The sequence below is a fragment of the Lynx canadensis genome, chromosome E1, assembly GCF_007474595.2.
Source record: "Lynx canadensis isolate LIC74 chromosome E1, mLynCan4.pri.v2, whole genome shotgun sequence".
Lineage (NCBI taxonomy): Eukaryota > Metazoa > Chordata > Mammalia > Carnivora > Felidae > Lynx > Lynx canadensis.
In genome coordinates, this window is record NC_044316.2 from 55,221,586 (window position 1) to 55,243,367 (window position 21,782).

Sequence of the window (21,782 nt, forward strand, 5' to 3'; positions counted from 1 at the left end):
CCAGGACACCCTCACCCTGGCCTTGCGGCCTAGAGCACGACTGTGGCTTCAGAAAACCCTTCCGACCCCTGACCTCTGCCCTGAGCTGCCCATGACCCTCTCCCCCGGCCCCTCAGGCCACCCTTCTGGGTAGCCTTCGCCCCCACAACCTGGGGCTGGCAGGGCAGAGGCGGGAGTTCCGCTGAGAAGTTTGGGCCCTCCTGCGCTCCGTAGCTGGGCACCTTCCTGGCTGGGCTGGGGGAGGCCTGCGCTGGGGATGTGTTCTCTGGGGCTGAGTGGGGCAGAGGCGGACCTGGGCCCAGGCAGGGGCTGGCCTAGGTGTTCCGGGGGGGCTGGAGGGGCAGCGGGGGCGCTGGGTGTGCCAGTGAATGCCCCAGGCGCCCTCTGTTTCCTGGGCAGCTCTGCGGCTATGGATGTGTTCCAGAAGGTAGAGAAGATCGGAGAGGGCACCTATGGGGTGGTGTATAAGGCCAAGAACAAGGAGACGGGGCAGCTCGTGGCCCTCAAGAAGATCAGCTGGATTTGTGAGTGCCCGGAGGGCCCCGGGACACACCAGCCCCCAGGGGTGACCCCCGTCCGTCCCACACCTCAGGGTGCACTTCTGAGTGTGCCCGGTTACAGTGCGGGGGGGGGGGGGGGGCGGCGCACAGAGGTGCAGCCCTCCTCGTTCCCTCCACGCTTTGCCCGGGGCCCCTGGTGGTGCTAGTGTGTGCCTCATGAGGACCGCAGCGCCCCGTCGCTGGGGGCCGGGCCATCCTTCTGGAATACGGAACACACAGGTGACTCCCTCCCGGGGCAGAAGCACCCTTCTTGGCTCCCTGCCTCCACTGGCCGTACCCTCCTTTTCCCGTAGGGAAACTGAGGGAGTCCCAAGCACTGCCATCAGGGAGATCTCCCTGCTCAAGAGCTGAAGCACCCAACATCGTCAGGTGAGGTGGGGAAGGAGGCGGGGAGGCTGGGCCCGTCTCCTGTCCAGCCGGGAGCCGTGTTGTGACTGGTGGACCCCGGGCAGGCTGCTGGATTGTGGTGCACAGCGAGAGAAGAAGCTTTACCTGGTGTTTGAGTTCCTCAGCCAGGACCTAAAGAAGTACATGGACTCCACGCCGGCCTCCGAGCTCCCCCTGCACTTGGTCAAGGTAGCGAGGGAAGGACGGGGAAGGCCAGCGAACCGCCCCCTCCGCCAGCCCCCCTTCCGCTCATCCGGCCCCTTCCCTTGCTCCCTGTTGCAGAGCTACCTCTTCCAGCTGCTGCAGGGGGTGAGTTTCTGCCACTCTCATCGGGTCATCCACCGAGACCTGAAGCCCCAGAATCTGCTCATCAATGAGTTGGGTGCCATCAAGCTGGCTTGACTTCGGACTGGCTCGAGCCTTCGGAGTGCCCCTACGCACCTACACCCACGAGGTTCCGCAGGCCCCGGGGGAGAGGACGGCTGAAGGGACGTCACCTGAACACTCAGCCACCCTGCATGATGCTGTTTTCTTGCTCCCACAGGTGGTGACACTTTGGTATCGCGCCCCTGAGATCCTCTTGGGCAGCAAGTTCTATTCCACGGCTGTGGATGTCTGGAGCATTGGCTGCATCTTTGCCGAGATGGTAAAGAGGGACAGACATGGCCACAGGGGGGGCTACAGGCAGGGTCCTGCTGGGGGGGGGGGGGGGGGGGGGGGACAGTGCGACTCTGATGCACCCATTAGAGGTGGATTAAGGGGTGTTTGGGCCTGGTTGCGGGACTAAGGAAGCGGAGCTCATTCCAGAAAAGGTCGGGATTCTCAGCACAGCCCCGGGAAGGATATCTTATCTGGTGTTGGATTCTGTATGACCAGGGAGTGGACCCCACACCCCATCTCCCTCATTGCAGGTGACCCGTAGAGCCCTGTTTCCTGGTGACTCTGAGATTGACCAGCTCTTTCGGATCTTTCGGACCCTGGGGACGCCCAGTGAAGCCATATGGCCGGGAGTCACCCAGCTGCCCGACTATAAGGGCAGTTTCCCCAAGTGGACCAGGAAGGGGTTGGAGGAGATTGTGCCCGGCCTGGAACCAGAGGGCAAGGACCTGCTCATGGTAGGTACAGGTTGGGGGCAGGGGAGGGCCAGAAAGGCTGCTGCTCCCACCACAAGTGTCCTCTTTGTCAGCCAGCCCCTTGTGTCACCTCACCTCCTTCGAGTCTCTTTTTCTGACCCTGATTGTCCCACACCCTGCACATTGTTCAATCTGGAGACCCCCTCCCCTGAGGAGTCGAGTGTTTGTGTTTCCTTTTAAAACTCCGATCTTCTAGTTAGTTAGCTTTGTTTTTATGCTGTGATGCCTGCCCTTTCTCTGTAAGCTCTCCCAGGCAGGGAGCACGCCTCCTGCCATGGTGGTTACTCTCTGCACCAGGCTGTTCCCTGCCGTCTGGGCCCCTGCCACACAGCCTTCACTCGCCTGTCCTGTTGTACCATCTTGACCCACTGGGCTGGGCCCAGGCCAGGCTGCTCGGGAGGCCCCAGGTAGAACCACCTCTTCTTGCCCACAAAGATTTGGGGCCACGTTTGTCTCTTTAATCTGGTCGTTGGGCCAGAGGAAGGCAGGGCCGTATTTTCATCTTTCCAGAGGCCTGCGTAGGTCTGTCTACCAACCCAGTGCCAGCAGGACGGCATAGACCTCCAGCCAAGTCGCTTAGCATTCCATCGGGACTACTCCTAGGCAAGGGGTCTGTCCGCAGCCTAGCCGGGCTCAGGGACTCCTACTTCCTGCCCCGCCCTCAAGCATGCGCCCTGGACAGCTTGGGGCGCCCTGGACGCCTTCTCCATACATAGAAGTCTGTCTCAACCAGACACGGGCTGAGGCCTGGGAACCTCAGGCAGGGAGAAGACAGATGGTCTCAGCCTCTAGTCGGCAGGAGGCGGGGAAGGTCTCCCAGGGCCGGACTAGAGCTCATTCTTTGTCCCCAGATTCCGAAAGCATCCAGAACTGGCTTGTGAGCTGGGAGATGGTAGTTGCCTGCGGGTCTGGCTTGAAGGCAGCTGCTCCTGGGTTTGGGGCCCGCCCCCTAGGGCCCGAGGGTAACTCCTCTCGGGGGCCCGGCCCAGCCCAGCCCAGCCCAGTGCTCAATCTCTTTTCTCCTCCTTCCTCCGCAGCAACTCCTGCAGTACGACCCCAGCCAGCGGATCTCCGCCAAGGCCGCCCTCGCACATCCGTACTTCTTGTCCGCTGAGACCTCCCCGGCCCCCCCGCAGTGTGTGGTGGAGCGTTTCTGCCGCTGAGAGGGTGTGAGGTCCTCCGCCTCGGAGCCTCTCTCCGCTGCTGCCCCAGCTGCCTCCCCACCCATGTCCCAAGAAAGAGGACCTATCTGGGAGAGAGCAAAGTTCTGAGGAATTTGGCATCGGCTGCCAGAGAGCGGAGTTTGGGTTAGTCCTGCCCGCAGGTTAACGAGTTCCAGTGTTGTTTGTTGGGTTTGACAGTATCGGTTCAAGACGGGGGCACCGGAGCTCTGTGCGCAGGGGGTATGTTAGAGGTTGGGCCCCCTGCCGCAGGAACAGCTGCTGAGATGAGGAGGAAGCCTGCCCCCGTGTGGCGGCAAGGCAGAGCCAGACAACGCACCCCCCCCCCCCACCAAGGGAAGGGGTGCCCCCTGCCGGTCTTTTTGGCTTTAAAATGTTTGGGGGAAGAGTTGCATACCAGTTAAGAGTCCCAGTTTAACGGGAAGAGAGAGGACATTTTCCTGATCCCAGGGAACGTCTGGGATGTGTGTGGCTGTTCTAAGTACTTGTCTTATACTTAGGATATGCTTACGTTGTTTGCCTCTGGCTTTAAGAACAGTAAATAAAAGTGCTATATTTCCTGAGTTTTCCAGTGTTTTTCTTGGGGGGTGGGAAGGGCGCGTACCAAGGACTTGCTGACAAGGGGGAGGTTGACAGAAGGCTGGAGACTGTTCCTGGCCAGAAGTCAAAGTCCCGGAGCAGAGGCAGTGGGGACGGGAGGGGCTGTTCAGGGTCTCTCCGGGGCCTGCCGGTGCACCCCTCCGAGAGTCCAGGGAGCCAAAGCCCTTGGAAGCATCCATTCCCTTGGCCAGGCTGGGTGGATGGGTCTGCTTCCCACCTGGGAAGGACCCCAGCAACTCTCCCTTGTGCTTATGGCTCAGACAAATCCATCCTGCATTCCCAAATGTGAACTAGACGCGGGGAGAACTCATTTATTGGAAGCTGGGGCAGGAGGAGGGAGGAGAGACAGATGTGCCGACGGCTGGGTCTGGGGATGGGCTGGGCAGCCAAAGTTGGGGGAGGGGTCCCACACCGCAAACTTCCGAGTAACAGCACAGGTATCAGAGGAAGGACCCACCCGCTTGGATGAGGCTGTTCCCGGGGCGAGGAGTGCACGTGTCCCACCCTCCCCCTCACACCCGCTCCCCGGGACGCCTGGCCCCCTCAGCGCAGGGGCAGGGAGCGCAGTACTGACGGGGAGGCGGCACGGTAGCAGCGGTACCCCTCCAGGGCAGCTGGGAGCAGCAGCAGGCCACTCAGGGGGTCTCTCCGGCAGCGCCCCACGGCCTCCTTATAGCTCATCCGCTCCTTGGAGATGGGGTCTGTCAAATCCTTCTCATAGCCGGACTCATCCTGCAGAAGCTGGGCCAGCTCCTCGCTGATCATTCCAGAGAGCACCGCCTGCGGGACCGGGATGCGGCCGGTCCTCTTGGGGTCGATGAGCCCCCCAGTCAGGTGCTGCACCTGCAGGTGTGGGAGCACGCTCTCCCGGGGCATCCAGCCCTTCTGGACGGCCTCGCCCACCGACAGCCTCTTCTTGGTGACGGGATCCTCGATGCCCGTGAAGGCCTTCTGGGCGTTGAGCAGCCTCTGCGTGGAGGTGTTCTCGATCAGCCCCCTCTCCATAGCCTTGTGCACGGAGTAGCGCTCCCGGCTGAGGAGGTCTATGATGCCCCCCGTGGCCGCCTGGGCCTCCAGCAGCTTCTGCCCGGTGATGGGGTCCAGCATGTTCTTGGCCACTGCCGTCTTGATGGTGCATTTGTTGTCTGTGGTTGTGTCGTAGATGCCGGCGATGGGGAAGCTGTCATCGCCGAGTCCGAGAGAGAGGCTGGGAGAGAAGAAACCGGTGCCCTGGGGCGCTGGGGAGGCCAGGGGGGACTTGGAGATGATGGAGCCGATGGAGAGTGAGGAGCAGGGCTTGGTCTCCCCCGCCACGAGCAGAGCGAACTCGGAGATGGGGAGGCGGCCGTCCTTGTAGAGATGGTACTCTTCCTTGGAGATGCGCCGACAGCGCAGGGCGGCCTCGATGGAGTACTGCTTCCCGCTCTTGCGGTCCAGGAGCACGGACTCCTCCCCACAGGGGCCCGAGGTGGTGACCTCCTCCCAGTCACACTCGAGCTCCTGTAGCTGAAGGTACTGGCCTCGATCGATGATGCCCCTCTTGTAGGCCTCGTATGGGGACATGTCCTTCCCCGTCTCCGGTTCCAAGATGGAGATCTTGGTGGAAAGGTTGGTCTCTCGCGTCTGGGTCTCCTGGTTGAGCTCCTCCCTGCTCACCTTGGCGTGGAGGTCCCGGAGGGTCCTCTCCTTCTCGTGGATCTGGTCCTTCTCGCGGAGGATGGCCGCCTCGAGCTGCGAGAGCTCCTGGCCGCGCTGGGCGGCCTTCTGCCGCTCGCTCTCCGTCCTCCGGCTGAGCAGCTGCGCCTCCTCCTGCAGATGCAGCACCGTCTGCTGCTTCTGCTTCTCCAGCTCCCGCAGCTCCTGCTGCAGCTGCCTTCGCTCCTGGGCCGCCTGGTCCCGGCCCTTCTGCAGCTCGGCCTCCTCCCGGGCCCGCGTCTTCCTCAGCGCCTCGGCCTTGTCGATGCGCTCCCGCAGGTGCCGCACCTCCTCCTCCCGGCTCTGCCGGGCCGACCGCTCCCTGTTGAGCGCCTCCCACGCCCGGGACCGCTCACCCTCCAGCACCCGGTCCTTCTCCACCCGGATTACCTCCTTGTAGATGGTCTTCTCTTGCGCTTTGGTTGTCTGGAGGACGTCGATCTGGACCCTCAGGTTCTTGCACTCCCGATGCAGCCCCGTCACCCGGGCTTTCTCCTGGTCCAGGTCCCGCCGCAGGGCTTCTGTGGACTTCTCCAGGTCCGGGTCCTTCTCCAGCTTGACCACCTCCTCCATGATGATCTTCTCTTGCGGCACAGGAGGCCGCTCCTCGAGCTCCCGGATCTTCAGGGTCAGCCGCCGCAGCTCCCTCTCCGCGGCCAGCTTCTTGCCCCGGTCCTCCCGGAAGCCGAGCAGGCCCTCCTTCTCCTGCACGCCAGCCTGCAGCTGCTGGACTTCCCGCTCCAGCTGCCGCCGCCGGCCCGCCTCCTCGTCCAGGCTCCGGCTCAGCCGGCTGTGGTCCTCGCGGAGCTTCGGGTCCTTCCGGGTGACCACCACCTCCTGCACCACCACCTTCTCCTCGGGCCGCCTCCTCTCCAGCAGCAGGTACTTACTCTGCAGCTCGGAGACCGCATCCTCGGCCGCCCGCCTCTTCTGCGCGGCTTCTCGCACCTCCTGGCGCAGCCGCTCGGCCTCCTTCTCCAGGACGGGGTCCTTCTCGTGGCGCACCACCTCCTTGTTCACCGTCTTGGTCTCCACCTTGGAGCGCTCCCGCTTCCACTCGTCGCGCTCCCCCCGCAGGCGGATGAGCTGCTCCTGGGCCCGCCCGCTGCCGTTGACCAGCTCGTTGAGCTGCGCCTTCAGGCGGTCGATTTCCCGCAGCACCTCGGGGCTCCTCTCGTGTTTCACCACCTCCTGCGTCACCTCCTTGTACTCCACCGCGGGCTTCTGGGCGCGCAGGGCCGCCAGGTCGGGCAGCAGCGCCGCCACCTCCTGCTCCACGCGGCTCCTCTTGCCAGCGGTCTCCTGCAGCTGGGCCCTGAGCCTCGCCATCTCCTGCTGCGTCTCCGGAGCCACCTGGAAGGTCTCGTGGACGCGCTCCTGGAGCTCCACTTTGGGCTTCTGCTTCTCCGCCGCGCCGTGCCTTCCCCGCAGCTCCTCCAGCTCCCGCGCCAGGGTCGCGTTCTCGCTCCGGGTCTCCTCGAGGAGGCTCCTCAGCCTCGCCGCCTCTTCGAGAAGGCCCGGGTCCCGCTCCACCTTCTTCACCTCCTTCACGATCACCTTGGGCTCCACGGCGCCGATTGCCCGCTCCAGCTCTTCGAGACGAGCCCGCAGCTTGGCCACGGCCTCCTCGGCGCCCTTCCTCCGCACGGTGTCCTCTTCCAGCTGCAGCCTCAGGGCCTGGGCCGCCTTGAGCATCTCCAGGTCCTTCTCCACCTTGACCACCTCTTTCACCACAACCTTCTCCTTCACGTTCGGCTCCTTCTTCTCCAGGGCCAGCAGCTCCTTCTTGAGCTCCTCCAGCCGGACCGAGACGGTGGCGTTCTGTCCCCGCAGGTGCTGGATCTCGCGGCCGAGCTGGGCCGCCTGGCTGTCCAGGTCAGGGTCCCTCTCGATCTGGGTGACCTCCTTGGTCAGCAGGTGGGGCTGCATGGCCCTCCTCTTGCTCTCCAGCTGGACCACCTGCTGGGCCACTGCCTCCAGGTCCGCCTGCAGGCTGGCCCGCTTCTTGTCCTCATCCTCCACCTGGGACTTCACCCTGGACAGGTCGCTCTCCAGCTGGGGGTCCCGGTAGAACTCCACCACTTCCTTCTCTTCCAGCCTCTCCAAGGGCCGCTGGGTCCTCAGCTGCAGCAGCTGGTTCCTCTGTTCCTCCAGCTCGTGCTGCACCTGAGCTACCCGCTTCCTCTCCTCCTCCAGCTGGGACTTCAGGGCCTCGGAATCCTTCCCTGCTCGGGCTGGGCCCTCAGACCCCTGCCGTGCATCATGGGTCACCGGGATATCCTCACTGAGCTCCTTCTGCAGAGGGAGAGGAGGAGGGAAAGAGTCTTGGAGGGGAGGTGGGCGGGGGGGGGGGGAGGGATGAGCCCCATTTCTATCATCCCCACTGCACCCTGAGATCAGAGACCCCTCCCTGCTTCCTGAGGCTTCCGGTAGGTTCCGGGAGCAGGAGTCGCAGACGTTGGACGCAGGATTTTGAGAGGACCCCTCAGCCCCACGATGCAAGGCAGTGTTCGGGAGGAATTTGCACCAGAATGTGCAAACAGGACAGGGTCTCCTTTCCAAGCCTCTGCCCCTCCCCTTCCAGCCAGGCTCCCGGGTACGGGCCCACGCTCCTCTGGGGGTGTCGGTGTAGGAGAAAGATGGCAAGTTCCTCAGCCAGACACCAAGAGCCATGGAAGGCTTCTGTCTCCCAGGGATGGAGACTTAGGTGGCCTCTTGCCCCTTGAGGCTGGTCCTGAGCTAAAGACTTCGTGGGGATTTTCTCCTGTCCCCACTGGCAGACTGCCCAGTGGCTAAGCTGTGACTGCACTGAATGACATCTCCAGGGCCTGACTCTGACACGGTTACCAGCCTGGAAGAGCCGGTGGGGAGAGAACCAGGGAAGGTAGAGAGCTGTACCCCTCAGGCCGCCGAGCCTGCCATGTCCGTGACCAGCCCAGGCTGCCTCGCACAGGGACAGAGTGGGCGCTGTTCCCGTACCTTCTCGAGCATCCTTCTGGCAAACTCCAGCTGGCGCAGCTGCTGCTGGCATGCAGCTGCCACCTCCGTGTAGGCCTTTGTCAAGTTCTTCTCCTAGAGACGGGGAGCAGGGAGGGAGAGGGAGGACAGGGTCAGCTCCAGCTGTAGAGCTGGCAGGGCTGGCGCCGAGGGACACTGAGCCTCGCCGGGTCCCATCGCACCTGGGCCTGGATGCTCTCCTGCAGGGGAGCTACTCGGGGTCTCTGGGGGCTGACCCTGCCTGAGTGGTCTCCAGGGAGCAGCGGTAGGTATCTGCCTGCAACGCGTAGTCCTGAACAGGGAGGGAAGGACAATAGGCCGATGGTCAGTGGGGGAGACAGGGGATGGGAGAGCAGAGGACTGGCAGAGGGAGGGGAGATGAGTGAAGTGCTTGCCTGGAGGGCTGCCTGCAGGTCCTGGGAGAGGCGGGACGCCATGGCCCTGTCCTGCTCTCGGCCCTGGATCTCCTGCTGTAGCCTCTGCCAGGGAGAAAGCGGGAGTCGAGGGAGGTCGGCAAACACCATTCAGCCAGGCCCTCCTCCGGGGCCTCAGGCAGCCAGCACGCTCCAGGGGCCGCAGGGGCAGGAGTTCACCTGGGAAACTGCCCTTTCCGGGAATTCTTCCTTCCTCCTTTTGGGAGAATCCCTTCCTTCTGCCCAGTGCCCCTCAGAGTCACGTTCTAGCCCAGGGGCCTTCACCCTGTGACCCACCTAGAGAGCTTGTTGAAACAGAGATTGAAGGCCCCCCTCCAGAGGTCATGACTGAGCAGAGCTGGGTTGGGGCCTGAGAATTTGCACGCCTAACTGTCTCCATGATGCCGGTGCTCCAGGTCCAGGGACCTGAGGACCACTGCTCCATCTGAATCGTTCCTAACCTTGGCCGCCCCTTTTCTTCACTTGGGGAACTTTTTAAAAAGTGCTGATGTGGGGCACCCGGGTGGCTCGGCCAGTTAATTGTCTGACTCTTGATTTCGGCTCAGGTCATGCATGATCTCACGGTCCGTGAGATCGAGCCCCGAGTCTGGCTCACGTGCTGTCTGCTTGAGATTCACTCTCTCTGTTCTTACTTCCATGCACACACGCAGGCTCTCTCTCTCCCTCAAAATAAATAAATGAACTTAAAACAACAACAAAAAAAAGTACCGACGTTCTGGTCCCGGCGATTCCAATGTAATCAGTCTGGAGTGGGGTTCTGGGACAGGGATGTTTTAAAAAGCCCCCCTGGGTGATTTCTAATCTCCAGCCAGGTCTAAGAATCTCTGTCCCAAGCCACCTGCCCGGCCTTATACCCCTTTGCTTTCCTCCCTAGACACTGTCATTCCTCCTGCAGCCCCCAGGCCCTTGTCTTCCAGACCACTTGCCCTGACCCTCTGTTGTCCTGCCAGGGGCTCCCACGGGGCTCTGGCTCTCCACCAGAGCCCTCGCCAGCAAGGTGGTCTGCAAGGCACTGGCCTCCCCCACCAGACTGGCTGTGCCCGTCGCCTCTGGTTCATTGCCAGTGCGTAGCAGGGGACTGGCAAGTAGGAAGAAGAGGATGAGGGAGGAGCTGGAACCCCCAGGAGCGTAAAGCTCGCTGCCCACCTCATACCAGATGGCGCTGGGCTTGCCGTTTCTGTGGGCCAGGCGGAGCGAGTGTTTAGGGTGGGGGTGACCCCAGCAGGGGCCTGAGCTCTGAGGTCTCTTAGAACGCTGGCCACTAGGGGGCCACACGCACGCGGGCGGCTCTCCCTGTGGGGAGGGCCCCCAGAGAGGCTGGAGGTGGCCTGCGGTCCCAGCTCCTCACCTTCTGTGCCTGCAGCTTGTAGGCGACCTGGCTGGGCCCATCGCTGGGCCGCACCTGGTTGTGGGGCAGGTGCTCCAGCCAGAAGCTCAGGTTGTCCCTGCAGTTCTTGAACTGCTGGTAGGTGAGGCTGGCGTCCTGCAACATCTTCTCCCTGCAGGAGGAGGAGGAGGAGGCCCGGAGCAGAGGTGACAGCTACCCTCTGGGGACAGGTGAGGGGTGCACAGAGGAGGACCGGTGGGTGCCTTTCCTCCCTGGGACGGGTCAGAAGGCCCTATTCTGGGCCTATGCTGGAGCTGGGCATTCAGGGAAGGCCCAGACAGTCTCTGCCAGGGAGGTAGGCAGGCTCGCCCTGGGAGACGGGTGCTGTTATTATCCCATTTTAATTAGCAATAATCGCGCCTCGGATAAACCTCATTGGCTACGATACTGCCACTGCGCAAAGCTGGTTATTATCCCGTTTTAGAGTTGAGGAAACCCAGCCTCAGAGAGGTGAAGTCACCAGTCCAAGGTCACACAGCTCGGTGGCAGCAGCCACTGCTGTGCACTGAGGGGGGAGGGGGAGGCGCGCCTCGAGCCCTAACAGCCCAGCCACTCACCGCAGGTCCAGCTGGTCCCCCACAGCGTGGTAGCGGTCGGTGAGGGCCCTCGCCTGGCGCTGCTGGTGAGGCAGATCTTGGCAGAACTCGCGGAAGCTGTTCTGCAGGGTGCTGCACGCATGCTCGGTGGCCTTCAGCTCGCGGTGCAGCCCCAGCACGCAGGCCTGCTGTTCCAGCAGCTCCCTCCGCAGGCGCTGGGGAGGAGGGGACATGGCGCCATGCACCCTCGTGGCTCCATGAGTCACCACGCCCACCCCCCCACCGCCCGCAGATGCTCGGCAAGGCCACCCGGCCCCTCACCTGCAGCTCGCTGACGCCTCTCCTGCAGCGCGCCTGGGCCGGCAGGGAGAGGGGCCGTCCTGTGCCACAGAAGATTCCAAGCCTCGGATGACCCTCTCCGTGTCCTGGATCTGCCGCTCCAGACCCAGGGCAGCTCTGGCTCTGTGTCAAGGGGGCCCCATGTCAGGAGCTCCCAGGGCCACACGCACCCCAATGGCACCACCCAGCGGTCCCCCTTCCCAGTCCCCGGAGCACTCACTTCTCCCCGTAGAGGTTGCAGAGAACCTGAACATCACTGTACTTGTTCTTGACGCTGTTGAGGACCACAGCAGGTGCAGGGCCACGGGGCCCACGGGCTGGCCAGACAGAATGCTTCACACTCCTGCTGGGCTGCCTCCTTCTCTGCTCCCAGGCTCTGCAGCCGCTGGGCTGTGCCCTGGGGCGGGGCGGGGCGGGGCCGGGCGGGACAGGGTCAGAGGTCTCCTTCCAGAAGGGCCCACCCAACCCTGCCCACAAGGCCTCAGAGCATGGTGGGCATGAGCCTGGGCTGAGGCCAGAGATCAGGGGTCAGTCCTGGCCCCCAGAATCCCCCTGTGGATGACCTTGGGCCTGTCAACCTCCCTGAGCCCCAGTGTCTTCATCTGCAGAAAGACTGATGGGAGGAGGCAGCACGACCCTGTGGGTGTCACTGCGCCATTCACAAAACGGTTCCCTGCCCGGTCGCCCAGGTCAGGCGGCAAAGCCCTAGCTCTGTCCACATGGGTTATTCTGTTCCTCCTCAGCCACTCACTGTCTACCTTCAGGCCTAAGTGCGCTTCCTAGGGCCCCCAGCACCCCTAACGTGGCAGACGTGGTGGCTTCAGGACTTGAGGACCCAGTTGGGGGCTGCCATGTCCCCATGCAGTCATAACTGGTGACTCAGGTGTAAAGGCCCAGCCCCCTGTCAGCCCCAGAGCCTCAGCGGCGGGGGGGATCTGTGTTGAGGCTGCATTCTGCCCCCTGCCCGCTCCGCCGTCCCCCCATGACGTCCCCTCGGAGTCAAGACCCAGTCTTCAACACCTCCTGCGCATCCTGTCCCAGCCCTGGAGCCCTCCTGTCCCCACCGGCCCTCTGAGCATCTCACACCTCCGGTACAAGGTGGAGTGGAGACCAGCTGTTTGCATGGGGACATGGGCCAAAGAGATTCAAAAATTTAGAAACCAAACCCCAGCACTGTATTGAACAGAAACTGGTCGGCAAGGACAGAACTCAAACCGCCACCCCCTTCCTCCCTGCCCCGTGGGGAGGGGCTGCTTTCACTGTTAGCGCTCAGAGGACTGTCCTTTTGTGATGGAGTTTACACACTGCAACCTCTCCTGGGGAGGCTCCCCCACCTGCCTCCAGGAGGAAGCCCAGGCTTCCTTGCTGCTCTCGGGACCCTTGCTGGAACACCTCCCAAGTGCAGGGGCCAGGGCCTTTACCCTGGGCCCTGACCTTCTAGAACCTTCCTTGGGCCTGACGTCATCCCTGGGACAACCAGATGCATGGGTATCACTGTGTCTGTTTTCAGTGGCGAGGAAATCAGGGCCCAGAGAGGTTAAGTGATTTGCCAAGATCACAAAGCTGGTCAGCAGAGGAGCCAGAGTGGGAGTCAGCTTGTCTTGAACCCTGGACTGTCCGCTCCCTGCCTCTGCCTTGGGTCCCTGCGGCTGCGCGCACACTCGCCTCACCTTTAGTTCGTGCGCCCCCAGGGGAGGGGTTGTTCTTATCCCTGTTGTCCTCGCTCATCCACCCACCTTGTGGCTTTGGATGCGGCCCTCCAGGTCCTCCAGTGGTGCCGTGCGGCTCAGTGGGGCCCGGGCCCAGGCCAGCACCTGCCTCTCTATTTGCCCTAGGTCTCCATCCAGTCGGGTCATCTGTGTCAGGAGCTTCTGGGCCTGTGGGTCTTCTGGGGCTGGGCCAGCGGGAGCTGGGGGCATAGAGTTCCTGTAAGGGTCCAGGGCCTACCTGCCCTCTGCCCATCTGCCTGAGGAGCTCTTCCCTGGTGCCCCCATAGCATCCTGTGTGGGGAAGGGAGGGAGGCGGGTGGGTAGGGCCTAACTGGGGGAGGGACCATGCTCCCTCGGGGCTTGCCAACCCAAGAGATGGAACCCCCCAGCAGAAGTCTCTAATCCAGGGTCCCCCCCTTCCCATCACAACCCCCCCGACAGCGACCAAAGTAGGAATCTACTCCTTCTCTCCCAACAATCCCCAAGTCTCTGGCCAGCCCTCAGTACCCTGCTGGCCAGTCTGTAAGGGCTGTGTAGTGCTGGCCGTCAGGTGGCTCTGGACTGTGGCCAATTTCTGCTTCAGGGCCTGCAGCTCCGAGGCCAGCCTAGAACAAGGGGGAGATCAGAGAGGGACGTCTCTCCTCTCTCTCTGAACGCCACCCCCCCCCCCAACTCCGCCCCAGGAGTCACTGCTCCAGGTGAAGGGCAAACACCACAGGACCTGGTCTGGGCCCACAGCCTGCCTCCTGCCCCCGAGTATCCCCAGGCGGACCCACTTGGAGGCCCTGGCCACGGCTTCAGGGTCCGGAGCCGGGATGCAGAAGCAGGCGGCTGGGGCGCGTTTGGTCTCCCCACCTGGGCCTTGCACGACCCAGGTGTGCTGGTCGGTGTTGTCCATCAACACATACCGCTCACCCCGCAGCAGCTGCGCCTGGGGGACAGGGCAGGCGGGGCTCGTGTTGGCTCAGGGGCAGGGGGAACTGAGGCCAAGGTGGAGTCGGGGCTGGGTACACGAGCTGGGGTAGGGGCAGGGACAGGCCAGAGGCAGAGCAGGGCTTGGGGGACAGAGGGCTGGGGCAGGGTGGGGATGGGTGGGAGCGGAGGCAATGGTGGGACTGGAGGAGGCAGGGCTGCGGCTGGGCGGGCAGAGCCTGTACTTCTTCTGAGTCCCAGTCGCAGATGCTGTCCACGTGCAGAGGCTGCTGGGGGGGGTTCCTGCGCTGCTGCAGAGGGGCCACCTGATGGCTCCGCCGCTGCAGGTCCCCAATGGTCTTCTCAGCGACAGCCAGCTGCTTCTTCTCTGCCTGTGGGGTCCCAGGCTGCACTTGAGGCCTGCCCCGTACTGCCCACCCCCACCATGAGAGCCAAGGGGCCTTCATGAAGACAGGGTCTCTAAGTCAGGAAAGTAAAAGAAGGCCCTCCAAGGGGCCCAGGATCCTGGGGTCTGCTGGTTGGGGTGGGGCGGGGCGGGGCGGGGTGGGGGGCTGCTCAGCATCACCCAGGCCTCTAGAGTAGGGGCTGGGGTGGGTGGCGCACAGATCTCTCCCGGGCGGTCTCTGTCGCATTGCAGGTGAGGAAACTGAGGCCCAGAGGTGGAAAGGGCTTGCTGGTAACAGACCAGCCCCTTCCTACTAGAGCAGACCCCCTTCTCCTCCCCACCCAGGGTGGGCTCAGGACGGGAATAAGTCCCCGGAGAAGGCGGAGACCTAGACGCAAGGGCCAGCCCCATCCCCCGGAGCAGGGTGCAGGTGGTCTGGTGGGGCTCGCTCACCTCCAGCTGTTGTAGCAGCTCTGTGGGGGCGCCAGGGGGCCCCCCAGGGGCAGGGCTGTACTGGGTGTCCAGGCTGGAGTTCAGCTTTGCCAGGGTTTGGCTGACGGAGTCGGCCTCTTCCTGGAACTGAGGTCGTGGGTAGTCAGGGGGAGAGCTCTGCCCACCAACCCTGCACCGGCCCCTGCACCGTCGGCCTTTCTACCCAGGCCGTGCGGCTTTTTTAACCGGAGTGTTCTGCAGATGGGCGTTTCTGGCTCACTGGGCTTGTTTCAGGGTTATGAAGCACCCTGGCTTCTGTGTCTTCCTGCCCAGATGGAGTGGGGCTCTCCTGCTTACTCCAGTACCTGCTGTCGTCCTGGCTGGAACCTGGGGTGGGTGCCCCCAAGTGGAAGCTAGGAGTGTGCTTTACAAAGAAACTCCTGGGGGCACCTGGGGACACCTGGGTGCCTCTGTCGATTAAGCATCCGACTCTTGACTTCGGCTCAGGTCATGATCTCACGGTTCGTGGGATCGAGCCCCGCTTCGGGCTCTGCACTCACATCACGGAGCCTGCTTGGGATTCTCTCTTTCTCTCTCTCTCTCTCTCTGCCCCCCTCCCACTCATGCATGCTTGCTCTCTCTCTCAAAATAAGTAAACTTAAAAAAAAAAAAAAAAAAAAAGAAACATCGTGCAGTTGGGTGATATTGTGGAATTCTTGTCCGTGTGATAATGGTGTGGCAGTTATGTAGGAAAATATTTTTAAAAAGGAAGGAAAAACCCCTTTGGCTTATGTCCCTCTCAAAGTATATGAAACATCACTTGTGATTTATGCAGAAGAGTAAGATTTTAACTAATTTATTTAGCTTGCCTTTGAGAACCAACCCCTTCCCCACCCCCCGGCCCCCAGGAGCCACCTCGCCCTGTTGTGAATGTTCGCGTGACCTCGTTTTCCCTCTGGGACCCAGTCACGATGACACAGCTCTGCCGTTTTTATGAGGTGCCTTGTCTCCCTCCGTGTGAGCGTGTCCTGTGGCGTTCTCCAGGCACCTCTGCGCCCAGGGCCCCGGTGGCCGCCCGCCCCTGTCTCCTCCGGCCCCCACCCAGCCCCGCGCACCGGCTCACCTGGCGATACGTCTCCACATGCTGCAGCTGGCTCTCCTGGCAGATGCACAGGTTCAGAAAGTTCTGCCACGCCATCTTCAGGGCCTCCTGGTGGGTCTGGGGACAGCAACACCCAGCCCTCGGACCGCGCCCGCCCCGCCCTGTGCCCCCATCCACTGCCCGCTCGGCCGGCCCCACCCTGGGCCGTGTCTCCCTCTCCCCAGCCTCCCTGGGGAGCCCCCGGATTGAGGGAGCGGGCGGCCCTGAGACCACGGCAGCCTCTGTCCCTCGCACCTGGATGGGCCCCACAGCCGGGTGCCCCAGCTCCACCATGCGCTCCCCGTCGTCCTCTAGCTGGTTCACGCTCTGCTCCTGGCTCAGCAGCTCGTGCTGCTTGAAGTGCTGGGGGAAGAGTCCGGAGCATCAGTGACGGGGGAGGACGGGACGGGATGTCCGCGTGCCCCCCTCCCCCAGCCCCCCACTCTGCCGCCGACCTCGTACTCCCGCCGCACGCCCTCGGGGTCCGCCATGAGGTCGCTCCAGTCCTGCTGCAGGATGCCCTGCTGCTGCTGGGCCAGGGCGTTCAGCTGGCGCGTGCAGCCCTGCAGGTGCGTGTACAGGCTGCCCAGGCTCTGCCCGCGCCACGAGGCCGCCTTCTGTGCTCCGCGGGACGCGGCGGGGGAAGGGGGGTGGCAAGGGGCGCCGTCAGGCTGTGCCCGGAAACGCTGGCCCCGGGAAGGGTGCAGGGGGCCAGGCCCAGCCCTCTCCCTGTCCACCCAGCCCTTCCGCTCACCAGGAGGTCCCGGTATTGGCTCCGGATGGTCGCTGCGTCCTGCTTCACCAAGGGGGGAGACAGAGCAGGCTCAGCAAGAGGCGGCATGCAGGGGAGACTGTACCCCTTGTCCTGGGCCCACTGTGCCCCCCACCTCCATCCCTTGCCCCAGAGGGCCCGCCAGGCCACTTAGGCTAGGATGGGAGAAAAGGGAGGGGAGGGGAGGGGAGGGGAGGGGGGGAGGGGAGGGGGGAGGGAGGGGGAGGGGGAGGGGGGGAGGGGGAGGGGGGAGAGGAGGGGAGGGGGAGGGGAGGGGAGGGGAGGGGAGGGGAGGGGAGGGGCCAGGCCGGGATGTACATCCCCCACCTGCCCAATGAGGTTCCGCAGCTGCTGCCCGTAGGCCTCGATCTCCTTCTGCAGGATGTTGTGCTCGGCAATCTGCTCTTCCAGCTGGGCCATGCCGGGCCCGTACCGGCCCTCGCGCACCTGCTTCTGCAGAAGGAGCTGGGGGTTCAGCTCAGCCGCAGGGCGCCAGCCCTCCCACGCCCTCCCCGCGTCCCCGTGCGGAGGAGCGGAGTCGGTCGTTTGGGCAGAGGGTGGACAGGCCCGCAGAGCAGCCCAGGTGAACGGCAGGCAGCTCACCCCGGGGGACATGCTGCCCTCTGGTGGCCCTGGCTGAGCGTCATCACGAAAGCAGTCCCCGATGCCTCCTGGTCCCCAGAATGCAGAGCTCAAATGTCTTCCTGCCCCTCCCTGCCTCCTTACCTGCCCTGGCCTCGGTACCGCCCGCCTACACACCTGTCGCTAGGCTCTGGGACCCTGCGACACCTGCGACACCCGTGCCCTCCCCACTGTCCCTTCATTGTCATCAGGCACCGTTGTGTTGTGATATCAAGGCACGGTTCCCCACCCAATGCTCAGGGTGACACGCCCATGACCTGGCTCTGCCTGCCTCCCCAGAAAACCCCGCTTCCCACCCCACCCCAGGCTGGAGCCTCCCTTTCTTCTTTCTGGAATGTCCTCTCACCATTTCACCCCAACCTAACTGAACCCTCCCACCTCTTCACACACCCCTTCCTGCAGGAAGCCTTCCCTGGCCGCGCACGGTCCCCTGCGAGCTCTCCCTTCCCAGACCCTCCCAGGTGCAAGCACTCAGCAGGCCCCCCCCACCGCCCCCCGATGACACAGAGCTCTGTGATTTCCGGTTGGGTCAGCTGTGATTCTGAGCTCCCTGAGGTGTCTCCGACTTTGGGGATGACCCTGACCTGTTTCTGCTCCAGCACCCGTGCCCAGTCGACTCTGGGCCCCACGGCGGGGGGCAGCACCACCTTCTCGTACAGGGCGCGGTACTCGGCACACGCCTGGGTCACCCGCTCGTGCAGCTGCTTGATGCTACGAAGGAGGGGGGCCGGCAGGTCAGCGTCTGGAGCCCCGACGCTTCCGTTCTCCAGCCCCGGCCCCGGCTGCCAGCCACCCCACTCACTCCTTCTCGATCTCCTCGGCCTGCGGGTGCTTGAGCCGCCGGGCCTTGTCCACGTCCAGGAAGAGGTCCTTCAGCAGCACCTCGGCCTCCTTCAGGCTGCGGCCCACCTCCTGCCGGTGCTTCAGGGCCTGGTCCTGCTCGCCGTGCACTCGGTCCTGCGGGCGTGGGACCACATCCTCGCTGCCCATCACCACCCCTGCCCCGAGCCCCATTCTCGCATTCCCATCTGCCGACCTCAGTGCCCGCACCAGCGGAGGGCCAGGCCCAGGGCATCTGTGGGGCAGGTGCAAAGACTTGGGGGAGCCCCTTTGACCCTCCCAAGTTGGAAGGCCAACAGAGAAGAAGAGCGGAGCCCTCTCTCCCACTGTGTTTGGGGAACGACCAGAGAAGGCCAAGGGTGGTCTGTCCCACCTTCACCGCCTGCACTCCAGATGCTCCAGGGAGCCTCCCTTGCCCCCTCACCCCTGCGGCCTTACCTGCTGCAGTTTCTTCTGGGTCTCCAGGATGTCCCTCTCCACCTGGTCGGCATTGGCCTGCATGCGGGAGATGAGCAGGGCCAGCTCCTGGGTGGCAGCCCTGGGGTGGGGGTGGGGACAGAGAGCAGCCTGGTTGGAAAAGAGCCACCTGCATGGGGTCCACCTGTGTGGGGTCCCCTGTGTCCCTCGGCCCTGTTCTTCTCTGCAGCCAGGCTCCCTGCCCAGAAGGGTGGCATCCAAGACGTGGGGTCTCTGGTCTCTCTCTGCAGGAGGTTCTGGGAGATTCCCAGTCCTGAAGGTCCCCACCCAGCTCCCTGCCTCTCACTTGGGAGTGAATCATGCCTCAGCCGCTAAGGCCCGAGACAGCATGGCTGGGCTTTGGGAGGGGCAGTGGGCTGGCTGGGGGTAGGGGAGCGGCGGCATGTCCCCCACCCCAACCTCCTCCCACCCCAGCCCTGTCTCCCCCTCACACCCTGGGCTTTGCCTATGCCCAGGCTAATAACCATCTGGAGGAGACACACAGCACTGGGGCAGGGGGAGGCATAGAGATTGTGCGGACACTTCAACATCCCCAGATTAAGGGGATTTAAGCCTAGATTAGGACCTGACTTGCTCTAGGTCGCACAGCAAGGAGCAGAGTACAAGCCTGATCTGGCTCCCCAGAGTCCTTTGCACGGGGCACTTGCTGTGTGCCTGAGCTCACGCCCTGCGGCCTAGAGGGTCAAGCAAACCTAGTAAAAGGTAGAGTCGTCCAAGCCTCATAAGCACAGCACCCTGTGAGGTCACAGCCCTGGGGAAGGGGAAGGCTTCAGGGAGCTGGCCTTGAATTAGGGATCAAAGGATGAACCCCCACCCCTGGCTGCCCCAACAGAGGGATGGTGCCAGAAAGAACTCTGGGCAGGGGCAGCTGGGTGGCTCATTTGGCTAAGCATCCAACTCTTTCAAAAAAAAAAAAAAAAAAAAGTTAATGTTTATTTTTGAGAGAAAGAGAGCGCAAGCAGGGAAGGGGCAGAGAAAGAGGGAGACACAGAATCCCCAGCAGGCTCCAGGCTCCGAGCTGTCAGCACAGAGCCTGACACGGGGCTCGAACCCACGAACCGTGAGATCATGACCCGAGCCAAAGTCGGACGCTTAACTGACTGGGCCACCCAGGCACCCCTAGTATCCAACTCTTGATTTTGGCTCAGGTCATGATCTCACGGTTCAGTTCCTGAGATTGAGCCCCGAGTTGGGCTCTGCACTGATCTCAAAGAGCCTGCTTGGGATTCTCTCTCTCTGCCTCTCCCCTGCTCACGAGTGCTCTCTCTCAAAATTAATAAACATTTTTAAAAAATGAAAGAACTGTGGACCAAACAGCCTGGGTATGATCACTTTCCAGAGCTATGCTGCTGTGTGGCTTTGGGCAAGTTGCTTAAACTCTCTGTGCCCGAAGTGCCTCGTTTGTAAAGTGGGGCTTCGATACTATCTACATCACAGTGTTTCGTTGGTTCTGTGTAAGGTGGCATCCTCAGTGCCTAGAACAGTCCTGGCACACAGTAGGTGCTCAATAAACGTGTCAAAGGACTAGACGGCACATGAGGGGAACAATGAGCCCTGTGTGGGGCGACTGCAGCCAGAGCCAACTGAGCTGTGTAGACAGAGCCGCCAGCTGCCCCAGGCTAGGAAAGCGCTGCCCGGGAGCCTGGCTGGGGACAGGGGGCTGTGGGTCCTGCCTGAGCCCCGGGTCACCTGTCTTCAGGCCTGGCCTCCTGGGAGGGCTGCTCCCATCGGGAGGAGTACACTCCACCCTGGGCAGGGCCCAGGAGCCCCAAAGGACAGGTCACTGCAGTGAGAGTCCTAACTGCCGTCTTTCCTGTCTGCCCAGAAGCCCAGCCTCAGTGTCATCACCCTGATCCCTATCAGGGTAATGAGCCTTTCATCTCCGCTCCCATCTGCCACCTCCACCCTGCAGAGGGGGCTGACGGCCAGTGAGAGGGAAGAACGAGAAGGGAGCAGCCAAGTCTGTCTGCGGACCACGGGGCTGTCGAGAGGCGAGAGGCGGGCCGGGCCGGGCAGGGAGCCGGGGCAGCAGAGGGAGGCTCTGAGGATGTCCCGGGCCTTCTGGCCCTCCCCTTTCCCTGCGGCACCCTCTCCTCACACCCCAACACTGTAACAAAACTCAAGGCCCCAGGTGAGAGCCTGGAGAGGAAAGCTACAGCTTGGACCCAGCAGCACAACGGCCCCGCCTCCCTGCGCCAGGCACCCAGCCTCCCTTCTTCGCCTCCGTCCCTCTGCCCACCCTGTACCCAGGTTCCAAGGGTCAGCCCAGCCCAAGCAGAGCCATGAGGGCAGAGCCACGGACAGGGAGCCAGGCACTCCCGTCTCCCAGCACCCCCCGGGGGCCCTCCTCATCCATCGTGTCTCCTGCAGAGCACCCCAGCCGTGGCCCTCAGGCCCCTTGGAGAATGCGGGAGCCCCAGGCCGTCCCTGGCCTCCTGCTAGGACTGGAGCTGTCTGGGCAAGGGAGAGAGTCCACCCCCGGGGCCCTTTGGCCTCGGGACACTAAATGCCAGCACTGGGCTGGTCCTGAGCTGCGGGCGGGCTGCCATTTGCAGGTGGAAACGGGAGCACCTGGGCCGGGCACCACCCCGCTCCAGCCCGCTGCCCCGGGCCCCACTTACCGGCTGTGCTTGCTGGGGGAGCCCTTGGGAGAGCCCTTGGCCGGGGAGCCCTTAGGGGACCCCTTTCCCTGGGAGCCTTTGTTCAGACCCTTGAACATGGTTGTAAAGGCAGGTGCCGCTCAGGCTGGGCTCGGCCGGTGCAGGCGGGTGGCAGGCAGCGGGCGTGTGTCCTGGCTGGCTGCTCAGCTGGGCTCTGGCGAGGTGGGGTGGCCAGGCACCGAGAAGGCAGTTTCTGGGAGGCCCCTCCCCGCAGGTGAGGCGGCGAGCGGGCGCCGGCCGGGGCTGCCACGCATGCACCCACACTGCCCACACTCAGCTGCTCCTGCACAACCAGTTTGGGAGGAAGAGGCACAGCCCAGAGGGCGGGGCGCCCGAGCCTGCCTGACTCCCAGAGAAGGTTTGGACTTGTTACACCCACACGCCCAGAGGGAAGCGGCAGAGATCGCATCCAGGCAGGCGGGGGGGAAATAGCCGGGCCAGGAGGGACAGGGTTGCGGACAGACAGAGGCTCGCGCATGCTCAAAGACAGGAGCCCGGCCTCGCAGCTCGGGCTGGGGGTTGATAAACACCTCCAGGCAATA

The 21,782-nt window shown here is 63.3% G+C and overlaps 2 protein-coding genes and 1 non-coding gene across 3 annotated transcripts; 1 reads left to right on the forward strand and 2 right to left on the reverse strand.

The window, feature by feature from the left end:
• Positions 1-347: 347 nt before the first annotated feature.
• CDK3 (cyclin dependent kinase 3) lies at positions 348-3,824 on the forward strand. The gene is given in 9 exon segments (XM_030296355.1): positions 348-528; positions 854-907; positions 909-929; positions 1,013-1,136; positions 1,230-1,346; positions 1,348-1,401; positions 1,492-1,593; positions 1,859-2,062; positions 3,118-3,824. Coding segments are annotated over 9 exon segments (921 nt in total). The 5' UTR covers positions 348-409; the 3' UTR covers positions 3,244-3,824.
• Positions 3,825-4,145: 321 nt separating this feature from the next.
• Positions 4,146-21,415, reverse strand: EVPL (envoplakin). The gene is given in 27 exon segments (XM_030296515.2): positions 4,146-7,851; positions 8,536-8,628; positions 8,736-8,779; positions 8,782-8,845; positions 8,949-9,032; positions 10,336-10,486; positions 10,932-11,125; positions 11,232-11,246; positions 11,248-11,286; positions 11,288-11,372; positions 11,470-11,539; positions 11,542-11,577; positions 11,580-11,646; positions 12,986-13,158; positions 13,466-13,563; positions 13,735-13,889; positions 14,116-14,262; positions 14,730-14,855; positions 15,832-15,927; positions 16,105-16,212; positions 16,305-16,466; positions 16,604-16,642; positions 16,949-17,074; positions 17,848-17,974; positions 18,066-18,220; positions 18,542-18,641; positions 21,202-21,415. Coding segments are annotated over 27 exon segments (6,099 nt in total). The 5' UTR covers positions 21,300-21,415; the 3' UTR covers positions 4,146-4,404.
• Positions 10,635-10,779, reverse strand: LOC115501942. Its single transcript, XR_003964986.1, has one exon. It is a non-coding gene; the product is annotated as a U4 spliceosomal RNA (small nuclear RNA).
• Positions 21,416-21,782: the final 367 nt, after the last annotated feature.